Source organism: Apteryx rowi, unplaced genomic scaffold, assembly GCF_003343035.1.
Source record: "Apteryx rowi isolate R43461 unplaced genomic scaffold, aptRow1 scaffold_15, whole genome shotgun sequence".
Classification (NCBI taxonomy): domain Eukaryota; kingdom Metazoa; phylum Chordata; class Aves; order Apterygiformes; family Apterygidae; genus Apteryx; species Apteryx rowi.
In genome coordinates this window covers 592,071-614,172 of record NW_020447752.1, presented here as the reverse complement: position 1 = coordinate 614,172, position 22,102 = coordinate 592,071, and the positions used below count along the sequence as shown (strand labels likewise).

Genomic DNA, 22,102 nt, shown 5'->3' with positions numbered 1-22,102 from the left:
GCCAGCAGACAGAGAAATCATGTTGCGTGGTGTGTCCGTTTGGGACGTCTGTTGCAACAAATGTGAGCATCGCTGCAGTGGACCTGTCGGTCCTATTCTCCTGTGTCAAGGAATAGTAAAAATCTAGATCTCTGCAAGTGCCAGACCCTTTCTCCTCGGTATTTATAACAGTAACGCAAACAGATGAAATTGCTGTCCCTGGTGTGCAAGAAGTCTGCAGTAAGGGAGACCTCAACCATTCAGGAGTGCTCCGCTCGTGTAAATGACCCGAGTGTAATAGATCAATTAAATTTGCTTATACAAGTTTGCTGTGGTTAAGCTGGCAGAATGCATTTCCCTCCAGTGGTTTGCAGTTGTGAGGTTTTCACCCCAGAAGTGGCTGTGTTTCAGGAAAGGTTGGAACYGCCGCTGTAGGTAGAGACTTTGCAGAGTGCTTGTCTGGAGGAAAAACATTGCAGCAGTAGCACAGTGCATGTCTCGGTGATAAATAAAAAAACCCCTGTAACTATCATGGATGTTTTGCGTTCTTTTTTTTGTAAGTGTCTTTCCAAACCTGATTGTCCTTGCAGCTGGCATTCAGCCTTCAAAGCAATTCAGCTGCTTGAGGTCTCATTCTTTATCTAGGCTGGCCCAGGCTCCCCTCCCTGGAGGCAAGTCACTGGCCGGTGGGACCCACGATGTATTAGAAAGTGGATTTCTATTCCTTAAGCTTGGTCCGACCAAAGGTTGGGAGGGGATACTCTAGTCTGCTTACAAGATGAGGAAGGCATCCCTTGTCTCCTTGCCGTTCTGGGCTTGTCTCTGCTRTCCTTACTCTTGTGCGGAGAGATGCAGCCAATTCTGAGCATATTTAGGCAGCTGGACAAGCGCCAGCGTGGTACATGGGGTCAGGCTCTCTCCATACCTGCGATCAGCCTCGGAGGGCTGCCCGGGATGTTGTGTTTGCAGGTTGTGATATGGGGCCGCCGCACGCTGACGTTGAAGCCCGTGTTAAGTCTTTGTCTCCCCTTAATGAGATGCTGGTGTCGGAAGTTCACATCAGTGGTTCTGTGATGCAAAATGAAATAAATACCTCGATCCTCTGCAGAAGTCGAAAAAGGGGTAGTGGTGTCTCCATGCAGGTCGTTGCTGCCTTAATTGTCTCCTCCCCCCAAAAGCTTGGTGTTTGTTGTTGGATCTGTTTATTCATCCCTCCTCTTAGTTACAAATCACACTAAGCTATTCTGGCATGTTTGAAAAGTTGCCTGCGCCTTTCATTGCTCCTTCTGATGTACAAAAAACGATCTCCATGTGTTTTTGCTTCCTTCCCCCGCCCTTCTCCCCCCCTTTTTTTTTGCTTTAGAAAAAGGCTCTCCTGGCTTTCCTCTCTTTTGCTGAAGGAGGGGAGCTGAACAGTGACTTAACATAGGCTGAAATTTGAGCTGCGGCTTTCCAACTGAGTTAGAGAGGGGCATTGAGCCTGTCTGAGGGCTGGAAAGCTGAACCTTCGGCTTCAGCCTATTGTGATACCACTATTCAACTTTCAGTCCTTTAAAGAATCCTCCAGCAAAACAGAGGGAAGGCAGGCCCGAATATTTCTGGTGACTGTGGCGTGGGGAGCAGAGCAGAGATGATATGTTAGAGTGGGGAGGGTTAATTAAGTATCATAAGGAAGCAATAAAGGGCAGAGTGTTTGAACCACTGTTTACCTCATATTTGCTTTTCAGGGGTCTGAGCAGCCCGTGGGCTTGCTCTCTTTGGGTGTGTGCTCTAGCTGGGAAGRTCTCAGGACTCTTAAGGACAGCAGCAAAATTGCAGGGAAGTTTTTTGTCTGAGACAATAGGAGCTTTTCAAGGACCTATTCCTGCTCCCATCAAAACGAGTAGAATTTTTGTCAACAATTGCTAAGAGAGTAACATTTGTTCTATAAAGCTAATGCGCTGTCAAATCGTCAAGCAAGTTAACAAACCCAGACTTGCCGTAAGTAAAGAAGGTAGAGCCAAGCCCCGGTAATTGCACTGATTTCTCATGCAAGACCCCRGAGTTTGATTACAAGATCCGGTATGATACTCCTAAGCCAGAGCTTGGCAGGGAGTTTGGGTGTGGGAGAGGAAGGGCTGTGCGTCTGTCTGCAACACCTAACTCCGACTAATCTCCCAACAGTGATTATGGTCTGCAGAGAAAGTCCTGCTAAGCTCTGCCAAGGCATGGGCGCGGAGAGTGGGATGTGGGCAGTCCGAGGTAAGGGGGAAGGAAGGATCCTTTACAAACAGCACAACCTGCCAGCCAGGGAGACAAGGCAGAGAGGGTTTTTCAAGACAAAAGATGGCAGTGAAGAAATGTATTGTTATTTTAGTGAATTTTTTGAGGGTAGMAATGTGCAAACTTTCTTTACTATGTTGCTGAGAGATAACAAGGAAGGAATTATCATGATTTCTTTTTCATAGGAGCTTTTCTTTGCTGTTTCAAAAGTGCAAAGGTTAAGTAAGTACCGTTTGACGTTTTGACATCCCATTTGAGCCAGGTCTTGTTTTTGCTTGGCCTGTTACAGGAAGAGGCCCTGCYTGTGTGTGTTGGGGAGGGTGGCAGGATTATAACGAGGTACTTTGTTGTAAATTGATGATGCCTTTCATGTTTCAGCTTTATGAACATGTTTGTGTGTATAGTTTGTGTGTAGTAGGAAGACCATATGATTGAAAATGGTATTTTTGCAGATTTACAAAGACAAAAATATTTTTAATTAGGGACTAACAAACTCCTGTCTTCCTGGTGGCTTGGATAAGCACGTAGTTACTGTGGTGGGAAGGGTGCCATAAAATGCTAAAGATAATCTTAAAAATAAAGATCCTGAAACATGAGTGAGGTGCRAGCACTTCTGCTGATGCTTGGTGGGAATCTTGGCAAATGTTTTGGGGAGAAAACTGGGAGCCACACAGTGCACAGCAGCGCTAAAGATGTCTGAAAGCCCCTGCTGCCCCCCGCTGCCATCAGCACCGCCCGATGCTTTTGCTGCYGTGCAGGACGCGGAGGTGCTGCTTGCAGGACACCATTGATGTCTCTGGGACAAGCTGTGCTTGCGCAGCAGATCCTTCCCCCATTACCYTGGAAGGATTTCTGAACTGCGCTTACACTTAAGCATAGGTGAGGTGRGTTGGACTTGTCCCTATAGTGCAGCTCTGCCGAAGTCCCCAGGGTTACATCTGGGCTGAATTTGCACTTTGCGTTGAAGTGTCTTTGGGTTCTTGTGTGGTCACACCTGGAACTGGAAGAAATTTGTGTCGAAGTGTCGTACTGTCCCTGTGGGGTCCTCGCAGGAGGTGCTGACGTTCTCCTCAAGGCACAGCGCCGTGTCTTGCTGCCGTATCGCCGCGCAGACCTGGCCGCGGTTCAGGAGCGAGGAAATGAGTCCCCTTTCCTCCAGAGCTGAGTTCAGCCTGCACTAGTGTGAACGCCTGTGAAAAAGCAGTGCCACCGGCACTGCCTGGCAGCGACGGGCGTCCGCGGAGGTTTCCTTGCCAGCGGCACCCGCTGCCGCAGGAGCGGTCGGTGGCCCGTGAGCTCGCCGTGCCGGGCAGGCTGCCCTCCCCACCAGCGGTTGCGGTCTGCGCAAGGAGCCTTCTCCTCTGTGCGGCTCCCGCGCGTGGTTGTGCAGGGTAGGAGGTGATGCAGGGTTCCCCGGGCATCGCCAGCCCATTAAATGGGGCCCCCCAAAGACGAACCCGAACCCACGCTGCCGAGGGAGGGTGTCGCAGGGCTGCAAGGTGCAGAAGTGATTTATTGCAGGTACATGCACATTAAGGTTGAGAATGTAGAGCCTAAGAGCCAGGAAATTTGATACTTTGGTTTCCACAGAAACTGTGCAAGAGCCCTTCTGCCTATAAGTAGCTGTTATGTATGTATAATATATATGGGTACACCTGGGATCCAATTTACAGTTAGTGGGATCCTTCGTTTCTGGAGGGAGGTAGGGAGGAGTAGATGAGGGGAGTGGTTGCTGTGAGTTTATTTTTTTTAATTGAGGAAAGGAGGAAAAAATCCTCYGAGAGCTGTGTCTTATGCCCGATCTCATAAACACTTTTTCAAATTTTCCTGCCTCCGGAGCTCTTGTGAATGCGATCATGCCTGACAGAACCGGTTCCTAATGGAAACTCAAGACATAGGTATATGTTGTGACCGCGAATTTCCAGAAATGCAGCCAGCCAATGCCCGGGCAGCACCGATGGGGATGGCTGCTCTGGTCCTGCGGGTGAGCTGTATCTGTAGGGCTAAACCTGCGCAACTTAARCAGGAGAGAGCGAGCGGCTTAAACCACCGGTTCTGCTCTGCTCTTCCCTAACCCACCAAAGCAGCGGTGGGAAAAAAGAAAAGATGCTTTAAATACAACATTACATTTGACTCTTTTGAGACCTCGGGGATCTGTTTAGTCTAAGCACGTGGTTCTGTTTGAACAACTCGCTTTGGGACGGGTCCGTTGGCCTCATAAGCACCGTGTGCAGGGTCCCGAGAGGCTGGGGTGACGTCCCCGCGAGGACCTGGTGGAGGCTGACCCGGCCACACGCGCGGGGCCAGCACCTACCCCAGCTCCCGGGGGGCTCCGGGCCGGCTCCYGCGTACGGGGCTGCCGAGGCAGCGCGGAGGGAGCCTGCAGGCACCTGCGCCCCTTTGCTCCCGCAGGATTCGCCTCTCCGGACTGCTGTGGAAATACAAGCTGTTACTTTACATCCTTTCAGAGCTGGTACTGGAAGACCACAGGCAGGGTCTGCTTCCTCGTACATCTGATTCATCTACCACGTGACAGCCTGTTATTCCTACCCAAATTTATGTGAAGCAGAGAAGTCGGTCAGCGTTTGCTGAGCTGTATCTGGCTGAAGCTCCAGTATGACTCRTGGAGGGCTCGTGAGGCTGGGGGCTACTGAAGAGAGGACCTGGCCGCCCCCACGTGCGCGACATGGGAAGCAGAGAGCACTAACGAACCCAGTGTCACTATTTTACAGTCCCTTTTTGGAGGAAAACGGCATAGGAGTCGCCAGGTGTTCCTGGTGGTACGCGGTCTTGCACATGCATGCTCACAGGGGAAAGAAATACACTGAGAAATATTTGACTGTTTATGGTTTGGGGTTTTTTTGATACCTAACTACCTTAGAAGAGTGAGGGAACATGTGTCTTGTCGACAACAGAGCTAGAAATGGTGAAATGCTCTGGAGTGTAACTGAAAAATAGAAAGCAGGCTGTGGTTGGGAGGCTGAGTGCTTCTTCCACTCTCTCGTCTCAGGCCGGGGCTTTGAGGCTTTTACATTTTGCATATCTCACAGAAATGACATTGCCATTCCTTTTTATAAATCACTGTTGCTGATTATACTCTTGCCACCGGTTCGGTTCTCTCTTTGTTTTACCATCGCTGACTTTGCACATTTTCAGCTCCTGCTGGACTGGATATATATATAACTAAATGGCTTGTTAGTAAGTAGGAACAGTACTACTTTTGTATTTGTGAAACCTGTAGATGTTCTGGCGCTCTGAAAGCTTAGGTCCAAATTGCAGTGTTTAACTATAACATATAGTTTATGGAGGAATAAGCTTTGCAAGTCTGAGCTCTGCAGACCGTTTGCACTTGGAGAGCTTTTGGCATCTCTGCTCTTGCTGGTTGTGGAGTTCTTCCTATTCTTTTCAACACAGACTTCAACGACGGTGATGACGAATGTTCAGATGTCATAAATGCAGGCTGTGAAGCCTCACGTTCAAGTGACGTGTTTTTCTTCAGTTTTTCCTATGCCTTATCGTTCTAGCTGCACTTTGCATTTGATGGTTGTGCAAAGTGACCAAGGGAATGCAGGCGAGTTACTGTACAGCAGTGTGTGTTGCAACACGCAGTGACACCGAGAAAATGTGCCAGTGTATTAGGTAATCAGCAGAAATATTGAGAAAATAATTCTATTAACATATTGTGCTGGCAGCCGCCAGAAGAGCACTAATTTCTGGGTTTGATTTTGAAGAAAACGGAGCAGCCGCTGTGCTCTGTGCTGCRTGCGCGAGACACGGAGCAGTGAACAGAGAAGCGCTTATTCAAATTGCTGTCGGCTGCTGCCTTTCCTGGAGTCCTCTAAATAGACTCGGTTCATCAGTCGAACAGTCTTTGCATACGCATCGATTCGCAGTCCCAGGGCTTTGCGCCCCCCTTGCGTTACATTTAACGTTCGGTTTGGGGTGCTCGTTTGTGCCTCGGGAAGGCCAGGCAAAACTCAAAGCGAAACCAGCAAGTTCGTTAGCTCTGTGCGTCACCTACCTGCCCACGAGGGCTCCTTTGACCCGGACTCGTTGCTGCTGGTTCAGGTTGTATTATGAAACTGCAGTGCTTGCTTTTGGAAATGCCCGTTCACCCTGAGAGAAAGTTCTCTCTCAAATTTTTCAGCTCCTAAAAACAAGATCTTTGAAATAAAAAAAAAAGGGGGGGGGTTTAAAAATACAGGCTTTTCTTTAAACGCTGTTGGTCTGCTAAGTGCTGAACTAAAGCCAGTGGCTGCTTGCAAAAGTTTCCAGCAGTGCAGACAGGYCTGAAGAGCTCAAGAAGTACTAAAAAAACAGTGAGATGGCAACCCGGGGTTTCTGACTTCCCCCGCRCTGGAGCAGGCTCCCTCCTCCGGGCGCTGCAGGAGCGTCGCCGCAGGAGCGGGGCGGCGGAGGAAGTCGTTTGCGGCCGGGGCCTCGGCAATCGCGCCGCGCATAGAGGACACTGCGAGCCCCGGGAAACGAAACTGCTGCGCGAAAGGGAGCTGGCAGCGTTTCGCCTGGTTTGGAGGTTTCGTTGCAGAAGGATCAAGCAGCTGTAGTGAAACCTCCGATTTCCACTCCTTGGGGCTCTGCTGTTTTGACGTAGGCGCTCGTTAGAGGGATTTGGATTTACTGCTGCTCGGACACGTTCGTTCTGTAGAGGGTGTATTTATGTGGAGTTGATAACCACGTACTAAGTGTAATTTATCACACACCTTTGACCGTCTCACCTCCATTTTGCCCAATATCTCTACCCATATCAGGCAGCAAGTCAGAGAGTGAGAGAAAGGGCCTGGGAACGGTGGGGAGGAAGAGGAGTAGTCCTTCCCCTCCTGCCTCCCTTGTGTGCATGCTCATGCCTGCAAGGGGGTGTCCGCGCTCACCGCTGCCCAAATTCCCTGCCCCAAGGAGTGCAATGAAGAGCTGGGCCCCGGGGCGAGGAGGGTTAGGATGGTGCCGGTCGGGTGGTGTGAAGGAAGTGGCTTGAAACAGCCCTTTGCTGGCCTGGTCAAGCAGTCGGATGTCTGCTGCTTTCAGAGGTGATGTGGAAATGAGTCACTTTCTTATATTAAGGCTTTTCCCGAAGGAACTGTGCTTCATGGTGAGCAGTGTGTAGTTTTGCGCTTAGGTCCAAGTGAGGTGTCCTCTCCAGGCTGCGCGGGATGGACGTGTGTTGAAGGCCTCGGGACAGTGTTCCCTTCGGAGTCCACGCAGGGATTTCTGAAGTGGCTTTTTCACTTCTCTTAAAGGGGCTTGTTACTGCGGGTGCCTGGTTTGTGTGTCCCAGCCACAAAGTTTTATTCTGGGTGATGCCAGCGATATTCAGCAGAGGCCTGAACTGAGAGTGCACAGAGCAGCTTCAGTGCTGGCCCGCAACGGGGCAGTTTTGCAGCCCGGTCCGTGTTGCTGAGTGGTTGCCGAATGTGGCGTTTTGGTCAGCAGATGCRGCCGAGAGTTCCCCATGCAGGTAATGGAGAAGCTGCGTATGAAGGATGCAAATAAATGGGAGCAACTGTCATCACGGTGCTACAAGCCTTTTACTATTGTTCAGGGAAAAAATGACTTGAATATGAAAATCCTTAGCACTGCACAAAATTATTCAAATTTCCATGAAACAGGGCAATCTACCAGTCGAATGCAAGCCATGGAGATGTGTGCAAAAGAGTGCGTTTCGGCAGGGGAATCTCTGAATGGATTTGTTTGCTTGTTAATGCCGTGTCAGGTGGGATCCGTCTCCCACGTTACATTAGGAGAATGGTGACAGCAGCCAGTTTTGCGAACCTGAGGCAGATGCGAGTCAGCGACAAGCAGGCAGGAGGGCGGCCTGGCTTTGGGGCAGGAGGCCGCTGGCCCCGGCAGAGCGCCGCTGCGGGATGGGACCTAGCCCCGTGGTTGCTCTGAAATTCCCCTGGGAGCTGCTTTTGGCAGGTCTGGGATATCGCAGCTCTGCACCCGGCCCCGCTGCAGGGCAGCCAGAAACAAGCCCTGATCGCTGCTCAGTCGCTTGCTCGCGCTTCTCAGCTTTCGGCAGTCTTGCTGCATGACCCTGTCTTGGCCCAGCACTGGGGTGTGCTACCAAAGGAGGGCAGTGGTGCGGAGCTGCCGTGGGAAAGCGCATTTCAGCTTGGCTGCTCTGGGTCCAGGGCCCTTCGGGCATCCCGGGGAGCCACCGCCGCCAGCTCAGCAGGCCGCGTTTCGCCATGCAGCGGGGAGAGGCAGGCCAGGGGAGCGCGAGGGGCCGCTTGCAGGTGGGTGTGCGCTGGGTTTTCAGGGTCATCCACTGCGCAGTAGGTGCAGCCTCCCCACGTGCCTCTCTCTGCTCTGAGAGAGTTTGTGGAGATCTGCTTTCAGTGTCCAACGGAAGAAAATGTGAGCATTAGACAGTATCGTGCCATGGAAAACAAGCAAACCAACCCACACCACTCAAAAGAGCAGTTTTTAATAGTCTCTGCACTTGTGAATTGGGATGGAGATTTTGCTAGGACAAGATTTGATTGTAAATGGATATTGGGCTAGATTCATCCTTGTTACAACTTGGTTTACCTAAGCTGCGTCCTTGTTGTGACCCAGTTTTCTGTGTAGTCTTTCTACCCTTTTAATTCATAAGGTTTTTTTAAGTTGTGGCATCAACACTGTGGTACAGTGTGACTGTGTTTAAGTGAGGCTCAGCCTTAATATTGTCCCCGGTAAGTGAGGCCTATTGATTATGGTACGTGTTGTTACGGAGGGCTGTGCAGTCCTGCTGCTGCGGAGCCGCTGTGGTGCTTCGAAAGGAGCTGATGATAAACTGTCTCAAGTAAAAAGCTTTTCCTTGAAAACCACAGAACCAGCTGTTCTTGAAGGAAAGCTGCACAACTGCTCACAAAAGGTGCTCGCCCCTTCCAGCTGGTCTGCTGAAGCAAAGAGCGGGGGACGTCGTACGTGAGCAAAGAGCCGTTCAGTCGCTTCGGTGGCCTTTCTCGCAACTGTCTTGTGTAGCTCTTTAAGTGAGTAACCTGCCTTTCCAGGAGTTCATCTGTAGCTTCAAACTACTGAACCGATCTAACAGGAAAGCTATTTAAGAAAATAAAAGCCATGTGACTCGGAAAGTGGTCTGTATACGTGCATTGAAAACATACGTGGGAGAGAATGCCAACGTTGTTGAAAGGGAGGTTTCTGTTTGGGTGAGACGAGGGTCCCGCTATGCAGCCTGGCGTCAGGAAGGGTGGGCTGGAGGGACACGTTGCTGCTGTACCACCGCATGCTTCTGCAGGGCTCTCCAGGCGTTTGAATCATTTTAGCAAAGCTCTTTAAGTATTAAGGAAGCTAGAAAGTATCACCAACCCAGAGGCCTGAGAGTCGGAGCCAGAAGGTGCGGGGAGGAGGTGAGCCTGGCTGGGAGCAGCGCCCGCTCGCCTGGCCTTGTCCRTACTGCGGCCCAGCGCTGCCTGCCTGCACCCGGCCTTTCCCCTTGGTGAGAACAGAAGGAGACTTTGGACCATCTCACGAGCGAGCAAGGAGAAGGCCTGTCTTTGCTTTCCTTTGGCTGTTGTTAGGGGGTTATTTCTTCTAGTTTACCAAAAAAGCTTCTGTATGAGGTGAGCCTATCTCATGGTGCTGCCTTGAATGCCGTGCAAAAGCCCCATCAGTGGCAGGGCAGGTGTTCAGTGGTTCTCCCAGGGCTCTCCAGCTCCTCCGGACCGGTGCGGTAGGACTTGGCTGCAGAACGGCTTCCTGGGCCACGGCGTTCTGCCGTGCTTGTGGACTGGCCCTCCACTAACGTGTCTGATCTGTTTTTAAACCCATCTGTACTTCTGAGTTTTTGCAATATCCTGCGGCAACAAGGTGCCCAACTGAATTCTGGAATTTATTTCTGGAATAAATGTGAAGTACGGACAGTGTTTCCTTGCATTTGTTGTCGGCCTCCTGCTTGATAATTAGAGGACAAATGGGGAAATCAGCATGGTTTGCCTCTGCGCCTTTTTTTTTTTTTTTTTGAATGTTTTATGCCTGAGCAAATGGCCGTGGAAATGCCGCCCAGCGGTGGGGTATTTCCACCCCGGTAATTTACAACAGTTGCGGTTGCACAATGTATTTCGCATACAGTGAGAGTAGCTTAATTGAAGAAGTTTGATATCTTCTGGAAGTCCATGAAAAGTCTGTGTTCTGAGCACGGATTATTTTTGTTAATGCGTCAGCAGTTGCCAACCACAAGGGTTACGTTTCCCTCACCCGAGAGCAGTGGGATGGGGAAGAAGCTGCCTGCTGTGACAGAGCTTTCCCTCCCTGGGCAGGTTTTGGAGAGGGAGAACTTGAAGGTATTTTTGGCTGTGTATTGCTTTAGGCTTTGTGTTAGAATGAGGAGGATATTTAATGCTTTAATGAGTATATTACATGCCTCAGTTGATGTGCACCCTGCTCGCTCCACACCTTTTGGAGAATAAAAGTGGGACTTGTTTGGAGAGGACTGGTCTGGGCTACCTGCATCAGCTGTGGCTCACAGGTGCCACGGTTTTCTCACAGGGGCCAGAAGCATTTGGGCCTCTTGTTTGGCAACCGCACGAACAAACCAGGGCTGCACCCTAGAAATTTGGGCTAAGAGTGGCTCCGGCCCTCGGAGAGGGGAGAGAGGAGCCAGGCTCGTCGTTCGAACCCTCTCAAGAGGGAGGGCGGAAGCAGCCTCAGGACAGTCTTTGCACCTTGCTCCGAGAGCCGACTGCTGCGAGCAGAAGAGCATTAAAGGATGATATTGATGGGTGATTAACAAAAGYGCTCCGTTTTTTCATGTGCCAGTTGTTGTCCTTCAAGACCTTTCCGATTCCTTGGTTTCTGATCTTGCTGCTGAGGAAGCTCCCCGTTGTGCAGGCTTTGTTACGAGCACGCAGGTCTTATAAATTAAACCGCTGTTGCTGCTGACACTGGAAATGCAGAGTACCAAATGGGGCACTGAAAATGCTGCCATAATGGTAATAGCCACATGATTTCAGATACTCTGGGGTATAGCAGCAGTGTGTAAAAGGGGGAAAAATATCAAATTGGCCTAGATGCGCTGATTAGAACTTGTTTAAATACAGTAGGTATACAACCTATTCTTCAATAGGCTGTTATCAGCTGGGAAACTAGACTGGTTTTCAAGTTTATCTACTTTCTTATCACTCTCTTGGTAGCAAAATCTGAATTCATGGCTCCGTTTGACCTAAGGTTTAAGAGAGTAAGCGCAGGGGATGGCACCTGAGCTCCTGCCTGGCACTAAGCTATAAGGTGTCCGTGCACTCTGCGAACTCGGAGTTATTGCGCCCTTTTTCTTTCTTACTTGTAGGTGGACCCTGATCTGATGTAGCCAATTCCCTTCTTTATCGCTGATTGTAAAGTACCTTCTGTTTTCTAGAAATGTTGGTGCCTTTCTGCACGCCGCTGTGCAGAACACGGGGCAGAGCCTTGCAGAATCGCCTGGGAACCGAGTTCTCCGTGTCTTGTGCAATTTCTCCCAAATTTCTTGGGGTTGTTTTGCTGCTTTAGAGAGATGCTGTTTCAGATTCCTGATCTTTTGTGTGTGGACAAGCCCTAGACTCAAATCTGCTCATAATAGCTGAGATGGCAGAAAATGGCAAAGCGAAGCCCATTGCCTGCTTGCTTTCTTCTTTCTTTTTTTAGAGAGACTGTTTAGTTCCTCTGTCTGGATTTGTTTGGTTTGTTCCCAGGACTCTGAATCAATCCCTGAACCTGGTGTCTGAAAAGGGCTTTACCTGGGTAAAGACAGGCTGGTTTTATAAAAATTGTTAGGAGAAGCAGAGAACGTTCCCTGACTAATTTATCCGTAGGGGGTGTTTTCTTGCCRCTCTCCCATCCTTTTATGCATGACTTAGCTTCCCAGCCCACTAAAGCCTTTGAAGTTAGATTGCAAATAGCTCTTCAGCTGTCCCTCCCCCCCCCAAAATAGGGAAACCAGAACAACCATTGCCATGTACAGCCCTGTTTCATGGCTCCCCAGTGTTAACACCTCCCTCTTCTTCCCTCCTTCCTCTTCCCTACTTCTCCCCATGAAGAAACTTCTGGGTTTTTTTTAACTCCCTACTTAAGACTCAATGGAAAAGACCATGGTTCCATGCGATGGTAAATCCAATTTTAGGGTGTTTCATACACGATGAAAAGCGCTGTGGCTGCCTGTCACAGCCGCTGGCGTGGCACACGTTTGCTCTGCCGGCTCAGGTTTGTTCCCGTACGGCTGAAGGGGCGAGTGGCTGGCAGGCTCTGTCCCTGCCGCCTGCCTCCAGGCTGGCTCTGTGCTGGGGGCCGGCTGAGCCCCATCTCCTACAGTCACCGTCTTCCACGCTCTGACTGGTTGGATGGTCACGTTTGACTCAGCCCAGATCTGCCCTCGCGGGGTCCGGTGGTTGCATCTCAGATGTTCATGAGCGTGGAGCCTGAAGGAGGGTGTTCGCCCTCTCTTGCTTTTCTTAGAGCTGACCCCGTGGATGCTTGGGAGACTCTTGTACGTGCTGGAAACTCAGGGGAAGTATTTGGCTTCTCCAGATATCCCCTCTTTGGCGATCTTGTCAACTGGAGCAGCTTTGCCACATGACATAGCACGAAGCCTGCAGCTCGGAGCTTCCTTTCCCCTTCTGAAGGAGGACACACCTGAATGAAACCATCACTCTTTCTGGAGGCCGCTGCACTTGCTAAGAAGCAGAGCAGGCCTCTCAGTAAGTTGTTGTCCCCTTTGCCAATTCGTCTCAACTCTTCAAGCCTCCTGTTAAGGCAAATCTGGCATCGCTTTCCCGCAGGGTTAATTTATGGCTCTGGGAATTGCCACCCTAGGAAGCTCGTACCTCCTGAAAGTGCTGCTGAAACTAAAGTACGGTGCTCCCTTGTCAAGAGAAAGYAATTCTGAAAGTGCTGGAGGCTGCTTGAGTCTTCTCCCTTTGGGACTGCAGTTCTCAAGTCTCCCTGTTTCTAGATCAGTGAAGACCTAATTACCTCAGACCACTAATTGCGCTGGGCTTGCTTTCCATCTCGGTCCCCTTTGCTTCATGCAGATTTGTCCCTCCCTACATCTGTTGCTAAACCAAAGACAGTCCTAGCTTCAGAGAGACGCCTAGAAGCTGGCTAAGGGGATGTTTTTTACTCCAGGGTCCCTCTCACCTTTTGGAAAGAAAAATCCATACTTGTAGCCACTGGGGCTTCTGTTTACAGTCAAGTAAAAGTTAGCCTGAACCTCTCATGTTCACTTGTTGCACTTATTTTCCCCTGTTTTTCATTTCTTTGCAGACCACTGTTGCATGCCCTGTGTCCTCTCAGTTGTCCTGGGGCCATGCTTTAGGAAAGACGGATTTAAGCTACTGCTCCGTCCCTTTCTGGGGAGACCATGGTGCTATTTCGCTGTGCTGCGGGGAGCAGGCGGCGGGTCATCTCTGGGGTGTGCGAAGGTGCCACCAAGTGTCGAGAGCCGTCTCGGGTGCTCGAGCTAGCCGAGCTAGCCTGCGGGAGGCTGCTGGCGCGGCACTGCACAGGCACGTGCTTCCCCACCGGGAGCCTTCCCGCTGGGCGCCGAGGCCAGGAGAGCCGCTTCCCGGCACGGCTTCCAGCCCCTTCTCGCGGCGTCTCCCGTGTGCAGGAGGGTCTAATTATGGACCGGCCCTGGGGACCGGCACATTGCGAGGCACAAACAAGCACTGCGGTGGCCTTGCTTCGCCCCCGTGCCCAGGGACCGGCCCGCACTTCTGGGGAATCTTCCCTCTATCCTTTCGGGGTTTGAGGTATCAGCTGAGTTACCTCTGGGCAAGAGAAGGAAAAAAAAAAAGGGGGTGTTTTTCTCCCCTCCCTCTCATCCGGGCAGATGCTGGTTGTTTACCACGAGCCCTTGATTATTGCTGTCACTTGCTTCACCCGTTGCACAGCCCTGCAGGGGTGGGGGAGGATGCTCTGTGCCAAAGAAGTGCTGCGGATAAGCACCAGAGCAAAACACAAGCCGAGCCAAGGCAGGGTGTTTGTCAGGTAGGATATTGTCATCACTTAGAGCTTGAATTCTCTTTGTCAAGTAGGGAGAGATACTTTTGCCAGCAGCAATAAAGAAATCAAAACACCCAAGTGATTTCCTGCCTCCTCCACAAAATCCCTGCTCCACTGGCAGCTTGTCTTCTTGGTGCCCATTTTAAACGGGACGAGGGGGTGAGTCCATCGCCTTGGTCAGTCTGTTGTGTTTGGCTCTACTTCACTTGCAACCTTTGCCTGAGAGTTGCATTTGAGAAGTGCTGTACAAATATATAGCTATATAAAAATAAGGCAGTTGCTGAAGATATTTATAATCACTGATCCAGAATGTGTCAATCTTCTAATTTGCCTGTTCCTGAACTGGGTGTTATGGTAGCACAAATGCACCTGAAAACTCTCCTTGTCCCAAAGAGCTGGCGATTTAAAGCTCCCGTGACGGTAAGCAGCAGAGCAAAGATGCAACCGAGGCGCCCGCGTGTCCGGGCAGGAGGCAGCGACCACGCTGTGGGAGCTGCCGCAGGCGCTAGCGGCGGCACACTGAGCAAAGTAAAAATATTCATGATGAATATGGCAGCGAGTCGGTCGTGCCGGTGCCCAGCGCCGCGAGGTGGGATTGCCTTGCGCGGCAAAACGTATTTCACTGTGTTAGCAGTGTGAACGGTAGCATTCGCCGGGCCAAACTGGAATAGATCTGCGTTTTTTTGTTTTAAAGGAGTTTCCCACTGACATCGTGCCGTGGAGGAAGCGTCGTGGGTGGCCGCCCTGCGTCCTCACGTTGCCTGCTCGTTCTGGGCGGCAGTGTGAGAGACGTAAGCGTGAGAAACGCGAGCGGCAGGTTGGAAACATCTGTTTCTCTTGAACCTTTTCTGCAGAAGCAGTCGAGGGAGAGAGGGGTGCGTTAGGCAGCACGTGCYGCTGTCATGCCCAGCGCACAGCGTATCGAGCCGGGGCTGGTTCCCTTGCTGAAGGCGAAGCGCGGGCAGCGCGAGCACGGCAGAGGAGGCAGCGCTAGCTGGAGGAATCGGAGAGGCTGGAGCCTGGTCTTGCCCCGTTGGTGACTCTCTGGGCGATGTCAGTCACTCCGTTGCCTTCTCTCTGCCTCTCTTCCCTCACCTGGGGAGGGTTTTTCTTCCCCACTTTTTGTAAATATGGATGAGACTTGCTCACTTATGAATTTTTTAGACCCTTAATCCCAAACCAAGTGGCGACAGTTTAGCAGTCTGTGGGGTTAATGATAATTTTTTCTCCCAGAAGCAATTCTGATTTTAGTTCTAGCTTTGCTGAAAAGCTTCCTCTTAACTTTTGGAATGGCAGAAATTGGTAGTATGTAAATGTGGAGCTTTCGAATTTTTAGGGTTTAAGGAGTGATTTTTGCTCCCACTGGTGCCATTCGCCAGTGAGTGCTGGTAAAGACAGATGATTACTTAAATATCTCACAAAAGAGTATTAGGATTGACAAATATAATATCATTTGATTATATTATGCATTCACCTCCATGCTTACAAAATCCTTAAAGTAGTTGTTTAAATTTCGTCTTTTTCCTGAGATCTTACCACAAAGTGAAACTTAACAGAACAATTTATTTCCAAAGCACATTGCTGCAGGAGAAAGTTAACCGGTTCCTGCTCTTCCTTTTCCGTTGCCGCTTGTTTTCCGTGCGTGCGGTTGCAGGGGGCTGGAAGGCTGCCGCTCCTCGCAAGCGTGCAGTGCTTCCCTTCGCTAGCGCCACGGACCCTGCACCGGGTGCTGAACGCCGCTGAGCCCACGTGTCGCTGCTGTGGTGCGCCAGGGCTCAGCGAGGAGATGGCAGAGCAGTCGCTGCGTTCGGTGAGGCAGGGTGCCTACCCCCAATATAGCTGACTTGGTGCCAAACAAAATATCGTAGCGCTTGCTAAATGCTGGGTATTGCTCTGAGATAAGAGCAGCACCCCACGTTCAGTAGCTTCCTGCCCTGCCGCTGTCCGGGCTGATCGGGAATGAGACCTCGGGGCGTTCCCTTTGCTTGACTCCGGAGGCTCTGCCTGTGCTAAAATAAAATGCACCAGTGGGAGATACGGCGGTTAGCACTTTGGACRAACAGCGACGGAGGCCGTTTATGACTAGTTACGCTGACGTGAGTCTCTCCCGACAAATTTGCGTCGTTAAAACACCTTTGGAAAATGTGTCATGCACATAATTAAATACCTGTTTTGCTAACTCTTAATTTAATTAATGCAAAGTGAAGATGGCAGCACAAATTAATTTAGTTGCAAATGGCTTTTCTCTCAGTGGGCTGAAGGGARGCTTTCTGAAGGCTTTGTACCAGCTGCCCTCACAAGTGTGCAGGTGATCTCCAGGGCTCACTGACACAGGGTTTTGACAGTGATGGAGACGACATCCTCACTGCAGTACGTATGCTGGGTATCAGCTCCCTTTCTTTTCTTTTTCCTTTTTTTTTTTTGTAAAAACAAGTAGGGAAGCCAGCGGAAAGGCAGCTTCTTTGGGAAGGTAGTATAGCTACTTTTTGGCTCTACCCTGAGACATACTTGCTAGCAACCACAGTCAGTCCACATTCAGAAAGGTGAATGAAAAGGAATTCGTATAACAAAAGATATTTCTGTCTCCCCTTGGTTTTTGCTTTTGCAGCTTGATCTCTCTCACTCAGTTGGTGCCTATGTTTTTCCCCCTTGGATATAACTTTTCTGTAGCTGCTCATCCTCTTCAAATACTCATCTCTTTTAACTTCCTTTAAAGACTTCTCCTTCTAGATGTTTTTCTTTTGGTGTGACCTCTTTCCTAACCTTGTGTATTCTTTTTTCTTCTGCCTTTTCTGCGTGTTTCTCCCTACAGCTTAAACTCTTTCTCTCTCCCTTTCCACCTTGCTCGGGATGAAATTGGAGCACAGATTGTGTTTGGTGTGCAAGGGCAGGTGAGGCGTCAGCCCTGACGATCTAGGAAGCGGGGCATCTGTTGTTGCTTCCTGCAGACCCAGCTGAGCACCAGAAGCATCTAAAAGCCCATCTTTAGTGTTCCAGAAATGCTAGGTGTTGCTTTAGCAGTTCTCATTTCAGTAAGAATAAATGCCTCCATGAATGAAGAAAGCTCCTGGGCACTAGAACATGGAGTCTGGCTAGTCCTGCCAGCTCTCCATAATTTCAGGAATGGCTTTTCCTACCTGACCTTTCCTTGAAGAGGGAAAAACGACCTCGTTCATGAGGCAGGATTGCTGGTACTGAAGCTGTGACTAAAGGGACCATCTGAGGGCTGGCCTGACCGGGAGCGGGCTCTGGGCTCTGGGCAGACTCACGCACGTCTCCAGAGCCTGGACTGGCTCAACTAGGTTGCTCTGGGCTGCTGATGCTCCGGCAAGGGAGGACAAGTTGGCACGGACAGGGTCCTTGGGGCTGGTGTCGCAGGCTTGGCAGAGACCAGTCCTCAGTGGTGGCTCAGACCAGGGTGGGCCACGGGATCCTGCARGAGGGCCCGGGGTTCGGGGGGTGTCCGGCTGGGGACACGAGAGTCCCCCGTCACTCCTGGTGCTGGTGCCCCCCTGGGCTTCACGGGGTGCCTTTCCTCCAGGCCTCATCAGGATGATGCGACTGCAGAACAYGAAGCCAGTTGTGTCTTTGATCAGTAGCCTGAATGCTCCTGGCCTCCTGTCCAGCACCRACGTTTAGCCTCATCCAGCTCTCGCAGCTGGAGTGGGTGCTTTTACCAGCGTCTCTTGTGTTCACCTACTGAAAACGGGGTCCGTTTCGCAGCAAACTTCCTTACCCCTGCCCCAGTCTCCCTGTCTGCTCTTCCTTTGCCCCTCGCGCTGGAGCTGCAGAATTTCCCTTCCTTCCCYGGCACCTTGGTGCGTGCTGCGGCCGGGGAAAGGGCGCAGGGTCAGAGACCCACCGGAAACCCTAGACAGCGAGTGGTGGAGAGTCCAYGGAGGGAAGGATAAAATGCAGCTCTGAAAAAACTCAGGTGCAGTGGGCGCCGCGCGAGCCGGAGGGCTCAGGCTGCAGCAGGGAAGGCAGGGAAGCCCGGACGAGGGAGGTGCCAGGCCGGGAGGGTTTGCAGAGCCGCCGTTGCCGGCGTTGCGCTCAGCCTGCTCTCTGGCGGCGGCTGCTGTAGCAGAGATGACCTTTGATAAAATGTGAAGCATTTGGTTTGATCTGGCTAATTGTGGTTGCTCAGCTTCGTGCAGCTGCAGTTCACAGCGTTGCCGTCAGCTCGGCTGCTCCTGCTTCCCTCCCTTACCCCTGTGCAAAATTGCCGGGTTAAAAATCGAATCACAGCAGCTTCGGGAAGAGAACTGCCAGCCGAGCCTGCTTCGCCTGGGCAGGTTCTCCAGTGGCTGGTAAAGGCTGAGCTTTATTGCCCTTTTCTTTCAGATCAGGACTAGTAGGAGAGCAGGTAGAAGAGGCATCTGCTGGCCCGAAACAGGGAAAAACTAAACATCTTTGAGCTCTTCGGTCAAATTTGGTTGAAATCAGCCAGCAGGTTCCAAAGTTATTGCCAGGATTGAGACACCGACAGGCACTTAAAAAGACCACTTGATTACGATCTCTTATTTCCTCGGCTGGGCCAGGGATGGTGGTATGCAGAGCAAGCAGGAGCGCTCCGGTGGAAGYGGGGCCACCACTGCTGTCCTCTGCTTTCCCTGTGCCAGTGGAGGCGAGATGCTCTGCATTGAGATCCGCTGGTGGCAACGTGCAAGCTGTTTGCCCGGCCTTTTCGTGCAAAGCTGTGGTGAGGAAGGAAGCCCTCTGTAAGTCATTTGAAGGATGGAGGCCAGTCATGCTCGTGGTGCGCCCAGGAGGGAGGCTGTGATGAGTGCTTCTGCTTCTCAGTCCTGCAAACAGCCAGGAGGCCTTCTGCTGTCACAGGGGTGGTGGGTTTTGCCATCTTTAGCTGGAAGAAGGAAGTTTTCTTCTAACAACACCTGAGGGACRTGACAGCCATACATGGGCTTTCTCTGTGCCGGGGAGGTCGTCAGGCCTGATGTGCCCATACGTAGTATAACGTGCAGCTGTGGTCGTTCGATGTATATCGGGGATGGAGCTAGCTGATAAGGCCATCGTGTTGTACTAAGCCTAATCAGGCAGCTTTGAGGCTTCTGAGCAAGCAGACACCTTCCGTTTTAATCCAGTTTCCATCTCTTTGACACTGGAGGTAGGACATCCGTTTTGCATTTTATGTAACCCTATAGTTGCATTTTTCATGGCTAGTAAAGTACTCATTTTGCTTAGAAGCTTGGCATGTGCTGTGTCTTTGAATCCCAGCATTTATGAGAGGGAAAATCTGTGAAGAATAAAAGCAATTTAAGCAGATTCAGGAGTCTTTTTTTCCAGTGTGAATTGCTTTGGCCTAGTCGAGACAAGTTTTAGTAGCGGCAGCCATTACTGTGAAAGTATTGTGTCTTCCCACAAATAGAGGTTAAATGTTGACAGCAAATGAGCCAGGGATTATAATTTAAAAAAGAAGGGAATTCTTTCTTTGTGCATGGTGAAAACTAAAGAATAAAAACCCATGGTGTAATGCACCTGTCAGTATTAGATGTAAATAAGAGATAATGTGTCTTGCAGTGAGAGACATTTGCATTGGGTGTATTTCTCCGAGCCTGGCAGCAATTGCTTCTGTTCCGTAGCTGCAGAGGGTTTTGTTCAGTTGGTACCGATGCTCTTTTAGAAAGCTTTTGCCTCGCTGCTTCCTGAGGTCTAACATGGCACAGAATAGCTTCAATAGGCACCAGCTGCTCCGTGGGCCCTGTCTTTTCAGAGCATCGCTCGCTTTTCTCTGCTCCCAATTAAAACGTGTGTTAAACTTAGCTTTTGTTTGAAGCAGCCAGCGCAATGGTATTTAATGCAAAAGGAATGTGCTCCTCACCTTTCYCGCTCTCTTTTGTCCCAGGGTCAGCATTCTTCAGGGGAGGACATGGAGATCTCCGACGACGAGATGAATCCTGCGCCCATCACCAGTGCAGAATGTGCCAAAACCATTGTGGTGAACTCCTCCGTCAGCAACACAGCCGTGATGGCTCCATCGATCCCCATGCCCCCGCCGGGATTTCCTCCCCTGCCGCCTCCGCCGCCTCCGCAGCCAGGCTTCCCGATGCCTCCGCCGCTGCCGCCGCCGCCTCCGCCCACGCACCCCGCCGTCACCGTCCCTCCGCCTCCGCTGCCCGCACCCCCTGGGGTCCCTCCGCCTCACATCTTGCCTCCGCTTCCTCCGTTCCACCCTGGCATGTTCCCAGTCATGCAAGTGGATATGATAAGTGTCCTGGGCAACCAGTGGGGTGGCATGCCAATGTCCTTCCAGATGCAAACTCAGATGCTGAGCCGCATGATGCAGGGACAAAACACGTACCAGTATCCGCCTTTCATGGGGGGCCGGATGCAGTTTTTGAATCTTCCGCCCTACCGCCCCTTCTCAATGGGAGCAGCGCTTGGTCGTGGACAGCAGTGGCCACCACTGCCCAAGTTTGACCCCTCGGTTCCACCACCGGGTTACGAGCCGAAGAAGGAGGATCCCCACAAAGCTACTGTGGATGGAGTCCTCCTGGTCATAGTGAAGGAACTAAAGGCTATCATGAAAAGGGACCTGAACCGGAAGATGGTTGAAGTGGTAGCATTTCGGGCGTTTGATGACTGGTGGGACAAGAAAGAACGTCTGGCAAAGGTAGGCTTTCGTTTCCTCTGTGCTGGTGGGTGCAGGGGAGAACTGACTGTGGCCAGGGCATGGGTAAGCAGGGCTCTAAAATTGAATTAAGTCCCCCCAAATGTTACAGTAATTAAAATAGAACCAAAAATAAAGCCATAAAATAGCTTTGCTGTGAGGAACCCCATTGCTTGAGGCTGCTGAAATTACCTGGGAGGCACAGTCCTGTCCCTGCCCCACAGATGTTGACTGGAAAACTCTTTCTGACTCAGGACAGGCATAACAGGCCGTAGCGGGATGCACCAGGCCTCTGTAACCACACTCTACCTGAGTAAACTGGTGGTATTTGTTATCTCTCAGGAATAGCTGTCCTTTCTCTGAGCGGGTCTCRAAGCCTTCCCACAGCATCACCGCTTCCCCAGAGCCCCGCTCCGGGAGTGGGCTGCAGGCACTCCCAAGCTGGCCTGCTCGGAGCTGCCCGGCCTCGGCAGGAGTTTCTCTCCTGGGGCTGCTCTCCGTGCTGGGAGCCGTGGCAGGAGCCTGCTGGAAGCAGCAGGCCACGAATACGTGCTGTATGCTCGGCCGCTGCAGGCACCCGGTTCGGAACAGGTTAGCGCCCGTGGGTAAAACCTGGCTTATTTCTGTGGCGTCRCTCCCTTGCGTATCCAGGCACCTCGCGCTGCTGTTACCGCCAGCGCAGACACRGGCTGGGAATTTGATTTACTTCTTCCTAGACAGCGGAGAGAGGCCCCGCAGCCCTGTCAGCGGGCGCTGGGTACGGGGAGCTACGGGTAGTGACTGCAGTAAATTAAAAGATTAAACTAAGTTAACACAGAGATAACTTAATTTGCCAGTTTATTGGGGCTGATTGAACTGTTACGTACGACGTGTGTAACGGAGGTGCCCTGCGCAGAGCAGCCTCTGAACGTGTCCTCACCTAGGAGTTGCTGGTGCTGTCCGGAGGGTCCCGGGTCCTCCTTTGCTTTGCTGTTGCATCGTCCCACTGGTTTAAGTGGGGAAGAAGCACTTTGTTCCCACCGTAGTGCCTTCATTTTGGGTTGGATTTCCTCATTGTCCCCTCCAGCTTCGGAGCCCACTCCGGGGCAGTCCATTTTCCTGCGAGGGACTAAGCGCGTCTCGCGCCTTGGTTGCTCGCTTCCCGGGCGCTCGCCCGTTGCAAGGGTCTTGCAGAGCGCATTTGTCCTCCGTGCCGGAGCTAGCCCGCGTGTCCGCTCCGCTCGCCGCTGGCTGCGGGTC

The 22,102-nt window shown here is 51.4% G+C and overlaps 1 protein-coding gene across 1 annotated transcript in view; it reads left to right on the top strand.

Annotated features, from left to right (window-relative positions):
- The window catches only part of SETD1B (SET domain containing 1B), a 54,446-nt gene that overhangs the window by 10,049 nt on the left and 22,295 nt on the right, over positions 1-22,102 (top strand). The window contains exon 7 of the mRNA XM_026058901.1: positions 20,099-20,866. Within this exon, the coding sequence (XP_025914686.1) occupies positions 20,099-20,866 (768 nt within the window). The remainder of the gene's footprint in view (positions 1-20,098; positions 20,867-22,102) is intronic.